The sequence below is a fragment of the Ochlerotatus camptorhynchus genome, unplaced genomic scaffold (genome assembly GCF_037179485.1).
Source record: "Ochlerotatus camptorhynchus isolate MF236.1 unplaced genomic scaffold, CSIRO-AGI_Acam_v1.1 ptg000544l, whole genome shotgun sequence".
NCBI lineage: Eukaryota > Metazoa > Arthropoda > Insecta > Diptera > Culicidae > Ochlerotatus > Ochlerotatus camptorhynchus.
In genome coordinates this window covers 252,563-268,276 of record NW_027041027.1, presented here as the reverse complement: position 1 = coordinate 268,276, position 15,714 = coordinate 252,563, and the positions used below count along the sequence as shown (strand labels likewise).

At 38.7% G+C, this 15,714-nt stretch overlaps 1 protein-coding gene across 3 annotated transcripts in view; it reads right to left on the bottom strand.

Annotated features, from left to right (window-relative positions):
* mol (dual oxidase maturation factor 1 mol) overlaps positions 1-15,714 on the bottom strand; it is a 210,664-nt gene that overhangs the window by 5,043 nt on the left and 189,907 nt on the right. For all 3 annotated transcript variants that reach the window (XM_065236298.1, XM_065236300.1, XM_065236299.1), the window contains exons 6-8: positions 4,261-4,318; positions 3,547-3,901; positions 3,253-3,464 (exon numbers count right to left, since the gene is read on the bottom strand). In XM_065236298.1, coding sequence (XP_065092370.1) covers positions 3,253-3,464; positions 3,547-3,901; positions 4,261-4,318 — 625 coding nt within the window. The remainder of the gene's footprint in view (positions 1-3,252; positions 3,465-3,546; positions 3,902-4,260; positions 4,319-15,714) is intronic.

Here is a 15,714-nt window from a genome sequence, read left to right as displayed (position 1 = left end):
TGATTAATTATAACCAACACTCTTGGAAGATTTGCTCCGGATCTTAAGGTTGTTGCTATGTTGACTGGGGTACAAAAAATACATGTGTTTTCTTTGCAAATGGGAGCGGAACACGTACGGAGCATTACGTTCAAAAAGACTGGCCAAAGAGGACAAGTTTGACTCTTGGGAAAGAAAAAGTGAAATGTATTCCTCCCACCGTTACATATAAAACTTGGACTCTTCAAGAATTTTGTGAAAGCGTTACAAAAGAATAGACTCAGTGAATATGGAGAATCAGTATTCCCAAACTTATCGGATTCAAAGATTAAGGAAGGTGTTTATGTGGGCCCTCAGATAAAAAAAAATGATTGGAGAACAACAATTCTTCGAAGTTTTGACTCCTGGCTCCTAGAAGCGTGGAAATAATTTTGATTGGTTGTTGCGAATTTTTTAAGGAACACTAAAAGTGAGGATTATATTGAAATTGTCGGGGATTTGTTGGAAAACTATAGGAAAATAGGTAACAATCTAAACACAACTTTTTAAATAGTCATGTTTTCATGTTCTCAGTTTACAAATCCAAACTCTTCACGAATATAGGTGTGAACATGTCGTTGAAAATCCATTTTCTCCACTCACATTTGGATTTCTTCCCACAGATTCTTGGTGATGAAAGGGATGAGCATGGTGAACGATTCCACCAACAAATGGAGCAAATAGAACGTCGATATCAGGGCTTTTGGGACGAATCATTGCTGGGTGACTACTGTTGGTTTCTAGTGAGGGAAACCAAAACATCGCATAAACAACGAAGCTCAAATTTGAATAATTTTTAAGTTTTTTAGTAAAAATTCTTCAAACCATCATAACTTTCTAATTTTTCAACCGATTTTTACAATTAAGTGCTTATTTTCTTTGTTTCTTTATTATCTTCACGCTCCATTGTTGATTATTTTATTTTGGTATTAATCATATGTTTAGTATGATTTTTTTAAATAAATTAAAAAAAAAAATCAAAACAAAAATTAATTTATTTATAGAGTCAGAACTATTACTCCTACAATGTTTCAATGTTCAGAAAATCGGTAGTAAATCAAATATAGTTTCATTTGATGAAAAAACATTTGATATTGGAGCACACACGTCGGAGATATTTAATTTTAAGTAAATGTGTTTTAGTTCATTTATAAAAAAATAACATTTAGCCATATCTCGAAACCTGTTCATATTTTTTCTGACTGAATTTCTGACATCAGCGTCAAATTTCACATTGGAAACAATAGTCGAGTAATAAAGTTCATCACATTTGATTTATTTTGTAAAGTAGATGGAAAATATATGCAGCAGCTGTTTCCCTTCAGACGTTATCCCCATGCATACCTTTAGGCGTTATCCCCATAGACTATAATCCAGGATCAAGTCCAAATGTGATCCAATATTGAACATTAATATTTTTCTGTTCATTTTGCATGGCTTATAGATGTATTGCAATTGATCGATAGATAAAAGAATAACTGAAACATTACTGCAAAGATAACTTAATGTAATTGAATTTTGAGCTAGTCATAACTTATTTTACAATTGAACATTCAAAACACTTGTCAAAGAGACGTAAGAAGCATATAAAAGAGGAAGGAATTACTACGTGATTCACTAAAAAACAAACTTTGCTGCGCTTCTACGTTTCTTGTTGATTTTCTGCGAAGTTTCACGATGTTTCCTGAACTTTAACGGAATTCCCTTAACTATTTCAGATGCATCGATCAAAAACGAAGTGTTCTGAATTAAAACAAAGTTTCTTAGTTTGTTATGAAGTTCTCTCTAAACAACAACCTTCCCTTAACTTCTACGAAGTTCCCCAAACCACTACAAAGCTCCCACATCTACGAAGTTTCCTAATTTTTTTCCCCTGAAGTCTATGAATTTTAGAAACATCCCTGAACTTCCACGAAGTTCCCCGGAACCGTATATAATTTACTTAAGTTCTTAAGGGATTAGTGTACAAGCCGAAAAAGCGATTTTTTTCGCGAAAATGTGCAGCGAGGTGGCGCTGCAGTCGTCTAAGTGACGGCATCCCCGGCGTGAAGCGTTTTGCAGTCGGAAACGATTTGCAGGCGGAGGTAGTCCTAGAACAAATGGATAAAAGTTTCATAAACTAGAATTTTTAAACTAGTGAAGTACCTGGCCGATTGGACAAATTGGTGTGCGTTTTAAAAAATTGGTCTAATTTTCAGGCAAAAATATCAAATATAATCGTTAATTACAAAAAAAACTTTTAAAGATAAAGATAAAAACTCTGGTACTTCACTAGAAAAAAAAGTATGTAGAACAAGCTACAAAAAATCAAGTCGATTAATCAATTAGAAATATGACTTTTGTTTCAGGTCAACTTGAAAAACATGGTTTCAAGAAAAACGCGATTAAATATAACTTTCATGCCGGGAGCGCGCAGGTAGTCCCATAGTCTCCGCCCCAAAATAATGCGAAAGAAAGTGTTCCCGGGTATAAAACCAATTGTCCCTTATTCTTTAGACTCTAAACTATCATATAAGCCCAAATTTTTTTTTTGATCCCGCTACAGTGGCTTAACCCCTTAAGTTCGCTAAATTTCAACAAAATTCACTAAAGTTCAAAGAAGTTCGCTTAGCTTCTACAAAGTTAGCAGAAGGTAAAAAAGTTTCCTGAAGTTCTACAAAATTTCCTGAAGAAATGTTGAACACTATCCCAGTCACAAATAATAATAATAATAATAATAAAAAAATACTGGTGTTGGCATGTGAAGACAATTCATCCATTTTGTTTTTGTTTTCAAAATATGACTTCCCTGTCTGCAATTTGCTGGACATAATAAGGCATAATACAGGATGGTTGATTACAAGTGTAGGATAAAATAAGACAACAAATTGGAAGGACCTCCGGACAGCAACCCATTACACAAGATGCTATACTTCTATATCTTGAGTTAAAATTTCTTATTGCACAATCCTTCAAACATTCCGGAGTAATTGGCATTAGTTACTAGTATTCTGTTAATCAATCCCTGAAAAACAAGTCTAATGAATGCTTTAGTTAATCCGTAAAGTCCAATCGGTTGGTGGTTCGTTGCAGCTGCTAACGACTGAAAAATCAAACATGCCATAATAATCAATAAAACCAAGGATCATGGTGTCAAGAATCTGATTGATGAGCCACCAGCTAATCAGGCTGGTAGGATCAATCAGATCGCAACACAATTAGTCAGCATCTAATTCTAAATGATCGATATTCAACCTGCAACGAGCACAAGCCAAAAGCACCAGCCCAGCCGGAAACTGATGCGGCCCCCCTCGATGAAGATCGTCAGCGGTCGTTTCGGTAGCATCTGACTGTAGCCAATGCTGGCCCCAATCAACAGGGCTCCGGTGAAAGCCATGGTATATGCTCCATAGCGAGGAACTGCCACCAGCAGCAGATTCATCAACAACCACGAGGCGAACGATGCCCTACGGAAAAGAGGAAAATATTCCAGTTGAGTAGATTATCTTAAGATTCACGTCACATAATCAAATGCCATCAGGAACTTGCCACAGTAGAATACTAGCGTAGTAGCCTGCGGCTCGGTATTGTCCTCCCCAAGCGAAACCTTCCTGTCCCAGGCTGAAATATTCCGCCACGGTCAGAATGGGATATGGCAAGCCACGCTGCAGTGCGTTCTTGTACGAGTTGCCCATATCATTAGCTTGATTCCAGCTAAATCGTTCGTTGAAGTCAATGTCCGGAGTGGACCAATTGCCGACCGGAAGTGCCGCCAACGTGATGTTGATGTGCATCAGTCCAATGTGGGCGCCGAGTCGGGCCGGAAGCTTCTCTCGCGAAAACGCCTTGTACGGCGCGACGATGGTCGATTGGGCCACATGCCAGCCTGAACCGAGGCGGCTTACTGCATAGGAAAAAAAAAAGAGAATGCATACATGAGTCAAAAATAAAACGAGCATAATTGTTTAATGAGTCTTATGCTAGGTTTTTATAACACGTGCTTTTATTACTTGCAATCTAGAGGCATTTTTATCCCCTTTATTATGTAGAGGACGTAAACGAATCCACCTTACACGTTCGGCAAGAGTAGTAAAAATCGTGATTTTATGTTTGAACAATGAACAAGTATCAACTATAAAACCGCTTATGATTCAATTACGATCATGAACATACAGAAGCATCCGACAAAGTAAGACTCATTGCGCGTATAAAAAGCGGAAAAGTGAATGGTTGTTCAGAATTAAATCAGCTGACGGTACTCACCTAAAATGACTAGTCCTACGAATAAGCTAAGCGTTACTGTGGTAAAGGTAGTGAATTTCTGAAATGATAAATAAAAAAACGATTAATTTAGTATGGACATATATATGTAGTTGCAAAGCATTGACAGTTAAAAAATATGCTTTGAGTGTTGTTCACTTTTCCTCTAAGGAAATATAATGCTATAATATACGGATTATACAGCTAATCAAGCCATCGATTGTGAGGGTCTTATCCGAGAAGCACGAGGTTTGTTTTCGAGTTGAATGGATCCATATATAGAACTTGGGTATCTTCTTTCATCGTGGGTGGCAAGCAAATCGACACGATAAAGCACTGATGATTATACAACCCTTAAGGGACCATGCATACATGACGAAGCATTTGAGGGACGAGGGTGAATCTCAGAAGATTTATGCTTCAAACGCATACTTTACACGTCTTCTTGGAACTTACAAGTACCTACATCATAATATTTGATGTCATAATTCCGAAAAATATTATTTATAGTGAAATGAGCAGCTGTACGAACGTTTGGCATAAAGACAAATGTCTTCATGTAAAACGTTCGTGTACTTCGGGGTACCCGGAACATGGCCGGATGTGGCCAATGTGGTCCTGATCACTCGGTTTGACAATAATTTATCTTGTTTTCAATGTTGATGTAAATTGATGTGTTGTGTAATGGATTTTCAGTTCTAGTCAGGGCTGGCCACATTCCCGGAGGTTAACGGAACATGTCCGGATGTGACCAATGCGGTCCTGGGCAGTAAGTATGGCTATCAATGAACTTGTTTTTGACTTCTCATGTGATTTGAGGTGTCACATGTCAAGTCAGAAACTGACCGCTTCCCCGGAGGTACGCAGAACATGGCTTTTGTTGAATTTTCAGGTGATTTGAGGATTCGCATGATGGGTTTGACACGTTTGTTGCTTCAGGCAGTACCTACATCGGTTCGGACACACAAGGTTGTGCGGAGTGAGGAAATGTGGAAGAAACAACGGAGCACATGATCTTCGACTGTCCTAAATTCTAGGCAATGTGGAGAATGTCCAATGTTTCAAGAAGAGAGCACCTGAAATGCCGTCAACCGGGTAGTAGCGCAAATTCTGTCGGAGCTGCAACGTGAATGGAGAGACGAGCAGTGAACTATCAACGCCAGCTAACACTGAGCTTATGAGAAGTGCATGAGTACAGCTGCCTCCCCCACCGTGCCCGGGGGTTCACCTGGGTATAAACTGGTTTACAACACAACAAATCTACCCTTCAGGCCAGGCTTTAGAAGCTCTGTTTTTATCTTACTATAAAAAAACTGAGGCATTTTCCAAGCCGAGCTGAGTCGATTGATATGTGAAACGCGGCCTTCCGGGCCTCGGATCGAAAATCGGTTTCTCCTCGGTGAGAAGGGTAAAAAGGCTGTTTCCGAAACTGAAGACAATAAAGAAGAAATTGAAGAGGGGGAAACTGATTTCAGCGAAGACGAATTGGAAGAAGAAGAAGAAAAAGGTGCAGAAAGCGAGGAATCCAAAGAAGCATCCGAAGGGTTTGGAGGAGAATCAGGGGAGGAAGTGAAACTAAAAAAAAATCTAAGAAGAAGACCAGGTTGTCCAGGAAACTTCCCATTTTCACTAGGAAGCCAGAGGAATGGCGTTTCTTCATAGACTACTACGTAGCGCCCAACGAAGCGTGTGGAAACAGCGACGTGGAGAATCTTGTCCGTCTACAGGAGAGTCTGAAAAGACCAGCATTGGGAAGTGTCCGGGGACAATTACTGTGGCATTTGGGATTCCAGTCTCCACGAGAATCACCCAGCGCAGGAGGCTCGGCCTACACGAACGATGGTTAGCAGCGGCCGAGTCCTCTGGTTTCTGCTATCCTTCATCCTTCTGTTCATTCATATGTTTGACATAACAACGAGAGCTAGGAGAACGGATTATATCTGCAATGCGTTAGGGTGTATCCCACAGTTACTGCTGCCAGAGGCGGAACGGCTGCTACATTATCATCTAGAGAAGGTGAAACAGTTGGATCCTCCGAAAGCCGAGAAAATTGGGGCATTTCTTTCTTCCGGGAAAGCGATAGAGCAACTGTGTGACCATATTGAAGCGGTGGACCTGAAACAGCATCTCATCAATTCGTTACTGGTACAAAGCTTGGTTGAAATTCCTTCCTTCGATAAACGTGAGTGGGTACGCTTTAAAAGTAAAAAGAAGTAGGGAACCTTGAGGACGTTTGTCGATTTTCTCTCGAGAATCTATCGGAGGCATCTGAAGTAAATGCCTGCGTCGATGTGAAAGGAGAAGCTAAGGGCAGTCGTTACGGAAATACACTGTACACAAACATCATCCTCTGATCGAATGAAACCTCGGACCATTCAAAACAAAACATCGAAATCGCTTTTTCGAATGATAGCTGCAACCGGATGACGGTTGTTTTGAAATCAGATGATTTTCCTCTCGAATACAGGATGAAACTTGTTATAAGAAGGGATAGGGCCTTCAGTTGAAATGCGTAATGCTCTCTGCAGAATGACTGTCATCCTAAATGGAAATGCATATGGTATTGGTTCAGCCCCATAACGCAAATCATTCAAAACGATGATGTCAATAATCCTATCAAACGTTCTTTGCTGATCTGAGCTGACAAACGAGGTGGAAGCATATGCATCGCTATCAGAGCTGTTACGAACATAGGTAAAGGATGAAAACCAATGTTTGGCTAGTTCGTGGTGCAGGAGGTTTTCTCCACCACGAACGTTTTTATATCCATGATAGAATGGCTTACTATGGCTATTCAGTATGGAATTGTACATAATCAAATTATAAATCTATTTAAAAGCACTTGCATGTCACACTATTCTTAAATGTTTGTCCTCTGAGTGCAGTATGTTTTATTGCTAATTTTCAAACGAAAATCATCCTGTATTTGGATGACAGTTTGTTTATGTTTATGGATGTTTATGGATGTTTATCATCTGACGACGAATTCAACCATAAGAAAATCATCCGAAATTCGAATGCTTATTGTTAAAGGGCTCGAGCAATGCAATAATCATTCGAAGTATTGCGGATGTTTTGGTTCAGTGTACTAGTAAAAGAGTAGTGAAATATAGAGGAGCGGTCTCTAACCATACACAGTTCGAAAAAAGTAGTGTAAATTTCTGTTCAATATGATGCACATAAAAGGAGCGTCACATCTCATCTACACACTTAAAACAGATTCGCGAGGTCGGTAGAAGAAAATACTGAGCTGACACGGCAATTCATAATTTTACTGATATTTCGGCAACAAAAATATTTTTCCCGAGATTGACCAAAAACATTTCCGAAATTCGCAAAGTAATTCGCTGAGCACAGCAGTAAATAGAAATAATACCGAAATCAGAAATCGCGTTTACTGAGATTTCAGTATTGGCCTCATCCATTGCCGAATTTCGGAAATACAGCTGTCACTTTTTTCCACTCGCCATTTTTCAGCAGATCAGAAGTTAATTGTTGTCTGTGTCTTTTGCATCGAAAACAACTTTAAAAAACCCAAAACGTGGACTAAAACGCTCTAGGAAGCAGGATCCGAACCTACGAAAGATCAGCCCACTCCATGGTATAATCCAATGGATTAATGTAAGATCAAGATTGTTCTGTTTTGTTTGAGTGAAAATAATTCTTGTTTGGTTTTAACTTTCAGTCCGACAAGAGTATGCCGACGTCAGCAATTCCCCAAATAATAGTTGTTGAGGAGGAGTTCGAGGTAGGGGAGTGCTACGTTATTTGGGATAACGTGGCCGTCGGAACAGGACCGGATGTATTGCAGGCGATCGTGCTGCTCTGTAAAGCGTTTACGGTTTACAGAGTAGCATGTTTGCTGTCTGATAAGCTATTTGTTGGCTTTTTTTATCCATGCTGCTATAAAATTAACCAAATGAGCACTACCGGCAACAACTTCATCAACTTCATGTGATGCATTTTTATGGACTTTAATTGATATACAAAATGATAATCCCATTGCAGTGTTTCTTATTTGCAACTATTTGCCACATGCCGTTGTTTTTTTTACTGAGATTTTCGGCAAAAATTGACAACCGTGATTTTTATGATTACCGAGATCCTCGGTAAATTTGCTGTTTGCCGAGATGGTTACCGAGCACTCAGTGGTGCCCATCTCGGAAATTGTTTTGCCGAAATCCGGCGAAAAAAACTTAGTGTGTATGTTTACATTATACATCGTGTAAAGTTCTGAGACATTTCATGAAATGTTGCAAATATTGTATACAAAAGCCCATATTTGTAAACAAAATTGCATACAAGTTCCTCAATTTCGTGAAATTAAATACAAGTTTACGTGAATGCACACACTTAGATTTTTTCGCCGAGATGGGCACCACCGAGCTGTGCAACATATTTTTGAATGACTGCGGAATTCCACTGTGCCTCTTCTGCTGCATCCCTTAGCGACGTCAATTGTGATGAACATACACATTCATCTGCAAGGGATGATCCTCTTCCAAAAGATACCGGTGTCGCTACACTGTGAGAATTGAACGGTGAAGACTAACTTTTTTTTTTTGACGAAGGAGCTTCAATTACGATTGTGATGCAAAGTTAGGAGACAAAGAAGTTCTCTAGCCGCTCACAATTAAATGAACTGCAGTCACCGGAGTTGAAACAGATCCAACGAATTAGTGGTGCCGGTGGTGTAGTGGTAAGCGTGATTTCATCTCACCCCAGCAGGCCTGGGTTCAATCCCAGTCGGAGCCGCCGGGATGTTCTGAGGCATAACATCTCGGGGAGTAAAGCCGTTGGTTCCCGGTTCATGAGTTCATGGGTCGATAGGTAGGGTCCAGGTGTGGGAGCTGCCTCCATAGCGTCGGTAGCATTGGTGCTCAGCACGGAAAACAAGATCGACGCATGTGGCATAACTTGGTCCCTTTACGATGTCAATGTCATTTGCGCAATGACATTGAGACGGGTGGCTAGTGAAAGTTGGCATTTTGTAGGTATTGATATTGATATTTTGCAGCACGAGAACGTGCGAAAGCAAATCGGGGAATACTCGGATGAATACCACAAGAAGAGCAACGCATGTATAGCGACGCGTAAAGAATTTGCTGAATTCGATCCGCAAGAGTCATGGTACCCTCCCATAAACGTAGTTCTGATCCCTAAGAAGCCTGGAAATGTTGGGCTGGTGTGGGATGCAGCAGTATCGATGAATGGTACCTCTTTGAAATCCCAGTTGCTTACAGGTCCGGAAATGCGACCAGGTGTTCTCAATCGTTTGCGGGAATGACCCATCGAATTCGGTGGCAGTACTCACGAAATATACTATGAGCAACTGATTCGGGCGCGGATAAAAAGGTGCAGATGTTTGTGCTCCTAAGCTCATTAAGCGATTCTCCAAGCGTGTACATAATGGACGTCGCGACGTTTGGGTTCAAATGTTCTCCATTTCAGTTGAAAAATGCCATGGAGTTTTCCACGGAATTTCCAGAAGTTGTAGCGGCAATAGTAGAGAAGCATTACGTCGATGACTTCGACAGCGTCGATCCAATCGATGAGGCAATCTACAGAGCGAAAGAGGTTAGATACGTTCATTCGGAAGGTGGTTTCGAGATAAGTAACTGGGTGTTGAACTCCGAAGCAGGAAGTCAATAAGGAGCAGTAGATGCACTTCAACCGGGACAAGGAAAGCGGAACCAAGCGAGTACGGAACATCGGCATGTCGTGAGTCCGTATTTGCTGAAAGGTGAGCGTCTTACGAAGCTGATAGTTGTGAGCTGCGTGATGAGATTCTTCGACCCGTTAGACTTGCTCACACCATTTAAGATCCACGGAAAAATGGTAGTACAAGATCTATGGCGGATGGGATGAAGAAGTAGATGACAACAACCTTAGTAAGTGGGAACGTTGGACTGAATTGTTGCCGATGGTGGAGGACATACGCATACCTCGATGTTGCTTCAAATACGTCCGCTCATCTTCAAACAACTCTCTTGAACTACAAGTCTTCACAGATGCAAGCATTCATACATACGGTTGTGCAGCCTACTTCAGAGCAGTATTCTACGCAAACGCGAGGTTTTAAGATTTTGTTTGAAATTAAAAAAAAGTTGGGAATTTTTTTTTAGAGTGCATATTTTTTTTCAATTAGTCTTATTTATTATATCAAGAGCCACATGTGAAAAGGGCATACAAGCTTTTTGTAAATAAACCTTTGTAGGCCCTCTCCTCACCAACCGAGGGTCGCCCACGCAAACTACCGCAAACCATCAACAACGCCGGAAACCTTCCCCTATCCGGCGTTGTTGATGGTTTGCGTTGGTGTCATATGGGTGGCGAGAAAAGGGCATAAGAATGTTTGTATACAAAAAGCTTGTATGCCCTTTTCATATGTTGTTCTTGATATGCAATATTGCCCAAGATATCAAACCGATCGGGCAAACAGTTTTCGAGTAAAAATTTTCTGAAGATAAGCTTGATATTTTTCTATAGGCCCTTTTCAAAAATAAGGCTGGATTCAAATTGGCGATATGAAGATGTAAAATGGCAAAGTCGGTCATAAGAAACGTTTCTGCAAATTTTCAACCAAATCAAATAAAAATAAAAATAAACCGATTTGCGAATTTGTAGGGAATTGCTCCCAAGTCTATTCAAAGATTATACAAACCGAGCATAGTTTAGTACAAACGGTAGAACCCTCTTAAAATGAGTTTTTTTTTACGTTTTTAACTTTTTTTCAATGTTATACACAGTTGTAAGTGCCTTAAAAATGCACATTTTTGCTGAAAGAAGCGAATCTCTATCTCTTCGTTTTAAGGATTGCCGTTCGTTTTATAATTTGTTAACACTTTACTTAAGGAAAAGTTTACAGACCCGAAAATAAAAACTTAGTTTTGGCACGTTTTTGTTTTTCTAAAAATATTGGGAAAAGTTATCAAAAATCCAATCAGTTTCCTTCTATGATTCTTGATAAAAATTACATGTAATCATATTTTTTCTATCTCATCATGAAAAAAAATGGACTCTCAGCAAAAAGTCGATGTTTTGTTGTTTTTTTAATTCCAACTTTATGCCATGATGACTCAAAAAATTATTTTTTTTCTTGAATTTTCTCTAGAAAATTAGAAAAAATGTGATTTTTTAGATTTTTGATATCTTTTTCCAGTATTTTTACAAAAATCAAAACGTTATTATTTTTTTCGGAGCGATGAACTTCCCCTTAAGAGGGGTGTACCTTGCTGGTAAGCAGGTATTAGCAGCTAATGTCATCGTCATTTCGTTCACTAACTTCTATCCTACTGTTGCTTCAACTTTACAAGCCCCTGTTCCCCACTGCTCTTTCAACGCGTAATTCGGTCACAAATAACTGTACAAAATTTGAACGAATTTGTGTGTTAAATTTTTAAATTTAATTTCCTGTTTAATAATTCGACAATTTTCTGGAATTATAAACTATGTTTTATGCCATTTTTTTAGGTTTTACCTATCAAAAAAATACAACAATCCCAATTTGGATCTTAATATTTTAAAATCAGACTCATTTCACAAGATTTTGCGAACAAAAGTCTACTAAACTTTTCAAACCACTGCAATGTATTGTGTTCCGTCGAATTTGGACGATTATGTATACATTTTCCTAAAATCTAGTTGGTGCAAACCAATGTTTACAAGTTATATTAATTGGAGTCATAATAAGGAGCCCAATGTATTTTAAAGTAGAATCGGAAGTTATTGCTACTTTCACTATATTACTTTAAATTATCATTAATACCGTTTCTATGAAATTTGTACAATATTTTGCAAAACTTTGTGTTTTGACAGAAGAAGCATGTTAATCGGTTTTGAGTTAATGAGTGAGAATGCAATTATGGGCAAATCAGTCATGTTTGGATGCCAACAGATAGCTGAACGAGTGTTAATTATGTCAAGCAAATGACTGCACATAGACTTGGAACTGACAGGACTAAAACAATACTCCCTTGCATCCTAGGAAGAAGTATGGTCAACTTGTTTCGTGCTCCGTTTTTTTTAAAGTTTTCTCGGTATTCGCTTGATATAAATTCTCAGTTTTTCCTCGCTGTTGACTGGCTAACTTTTTGTAAAAATGTGAATGACAATTTTATCAATGTTTCGTGCAAATCGGAGAATGTCGGAGAATGTTCCGATTCGTCATTTGGCGTGGAATTGCTCCTAAGGGAGGCTTCAACTAACGAAATGCATAGATATGAAATCAGCGATTGAGTCGTCTTTGGTTCAAATTCCAGAGATTGGAATAATTTTATCTCCAGAAATATAGTACTAATGTAAGGAAAGAGAGAAGTATTAGTAATTTCCATTTAATTCCTTGACAGATACGCGTATTTTGTCGTTTTCGCTTTATTAACCTCAGCTATAGGGGAAATGTCTCTAATGTTGGCCTATGGCTCTAAAATTGGGCCCATCGCTAAAAATCTGCTATTTATCAATTTTATCTAGATGAACGCGTTATTGGGACGTTACTAATGGATATTTTTGGTTGCTATTGAAAATTTAGTCAATTGCTGAATTTATGTATGGGCCCAAATTAGGGACACTTAGGCCGACATTACCTGCGTTTTCCCTATGTTGTTTAAAATTAGTCGCTAAAGTTCTCTTGGTTTGTCTTACATATGCTTTGTTACAATGATTAAAGTTTATTTTATTTCTGCTTGCTTTACCTAAAACATTAATCGGATCTTCAGTGGATACTAACAATGATTTTAACTGGTTATGTCTACTAGTGAAAATTAAATCTATATGGACCTATATGGTCTACGAATCCATTTCCCACCCTAGTCTCTTTGCGCAAGCTTTCTTTAAATCGACGATACGTGCTTGTACCACAACCACTCAGTATCAGTTGATGTGAGACGAGATTTTTTGTTTACTTTTTTTTCTTCGAATTGTTTTCCGTACTGAGTACCAATGCAACCGACGCCAGGGAGGCAGCTTCTACACCTGAACCCCACCTATCGACCCATCAACTCATGAACCGGGGGCCAACGGCTTTACTTCCCTTCTGAAAGAAGGCGTGATCAGAGATGCTATGCCTAACAACATCCCGGCGGCGTCAACTGGGATTGAATCCAGGCCTGCTGGGGTGAGAGAGGTAATCACGCTTACCACTACACCACCGGCGCCGCTAAACTTTCATTACTTCACATAAAAAACAATCATTCACGAATCCATGAGGTTCTACAAAAATAAATAAAGATTATAAATAACCGAGGAAATTCTCCGTAATATGTAAAACAACTCAATCAACTCACTGGTTAGGCTGCAGCTCCTTCGCACAAATTATATTCCAAATTGTCGTATCCACGGATTTTTTTCGTTGAAAAAAATAATTAAGAAGATTTTTGTAAGCCTGTTTTGAAGTTTAATAATTTTAACCACATTAAGTGTGTTCATTTGTATTGCTAAATAAATAAAGGATTTAAATAAAAGTATACGCAGTGAGATCTTAATAAAATGGTAATAGCTTTTTATTTAAAAAAAACCTTTCAAACTATTGATAACCCAGATACAAACTGCTTGAGAACAATTTATAAAAAAAATAACGGGCACAAAAAACGTGATGCTGATTCATGCCGCCGTGCAGATTCCGAGAAAAATTACCACACACACCGCTGCCGATTATTTTTTAGATCGGCGCACACCTCTAGCACAGACAAACAGACGTAACTCTTTGAAAAACTTGTTCTTGAAAACATAGTATCTCAAAACATATAACCTCAGTAACGACATCTCTCTGGCTTCTCGCGAAAAACAAGCTTGCTCGCTAACTCGTAAACAATATTGCATAAAAGTTCTATAAAATATATAGAAACGTCAAAGTGATCCGATGCTAGCGCTGCGGCGAGTAGTTCGCGGAACTGATAATATTCAAATCAACCGTTAAATGCATGAACGAAGATACACAATGAAGAGTTACGTCTGTTTGTCTGTGCCTCTAGTCTTGCCTCGAATGCGTTTTTGCCTGTTTAACCCTACTAGAAATTGAATCATTACACCAAATCTGCCAGTTCTCCCCAGTACAATTCAGTGCCAAAAATGTACTAGCATAAGGGAAGGTTATTGTTTCTTCAATAACCTCAATATTTTACCTAAATTTCTCTAAATGATGAGGAAACTGCTACATGCTGATTTTTGTTTTAAATTGGATCCAAATTATCACGATTCTCTCCATAGGGCTTGGCAAAGAGAAAATCATTTGACCTCACTGTAATCATGAAACATGATCATTAAACGCCTTCATAAACTCTTGACGTTTTAAATGTTGTTCTATCTATCCTTACGTCGCTCCTACGTTCAGTAAAATGCTATGCTTCTTACAACGAATCTACGTTAGCAATTTGACAAGATTGTTGATAAAGTCAAACAGTTTCCAACCTCGTTTATGAAAGATTGGATCTATTATTGAATCCATAGAGTGAATTTTGCATGTTGAGATTGGAAAAATGTACTGATTTGAACAAATAATAATTTACAAGATTGATTCAAAGCTTACTTTTTTAATCTTGGAGCAAGTGGATTCCCTGTGAAGGCTGGTTGTGCCTAAATGTAGGCTATTTCTTAATAAACGTTAGGAATTTGACGAAAATACTCAAATTTGTTGATATTGGAAATTATTTTTTCGTAATAATTTATATAATTCGAATCCAGTGACAATCAGTTTAAACTATTCTAAAAAACCAAGATTATGGAGCATCCTTTAAGTACGTCACATTTTTAGGAGGAAGAGGTGTTTTAGAATCTGTGGCAACAAATGTATTCAGTATAGTAGAACGTGACGTTTGGTTGTTTTTTCTTAAATTTAGCGTGGCTTACTAAATGGATATAAAATTGTTGAAATCTTTGGCACAGCAAAAAATATAACTCTACGGCTATGAAAAAGTTTCAAGAGCAGGACTTAAATACACCTGCATTTTCATAATTCTGGGACTTGGAAAAACATCTACATCTCGGAAATATAATAGGGGCATTAGTGTATTTCCGTCAATCTAAGCCGCATCCGTGCTTCTATTGGCATTTTTACAGCATCACGCACACATAAATATGCCGTGTTTGTTTGCTTACATTTACTTGCTGCTTGCTGCTCTATCCTTCCCAAGCGACAGAATTGTGCAAAACTGTGAGTGTGACTATTGTCGGCATCCTTTCCATTTAAGCTGCGTGTTAACCAGCTGTTCTATTATCAGCAACTCGAAATGAGCCGTAATTTGAAGTGTGTATATTTCATTCAAAGAAAAATCTAGCATAACATGTTTGCTCAGTTGCCGGCGCCGGTGGTGTCGTGGTAAGCTTGACTGCTTTCTAACACCCCGATGGGTCTGGGTTCAATCCCAGCCGAGGTCGGTGGGATTTTTCTGAGGCATAAAAATCTCTGGTCACGTCTTCCTTCGGAACGGAAGTAAAGCCGTTGGTCCCGGCCCATGTGTG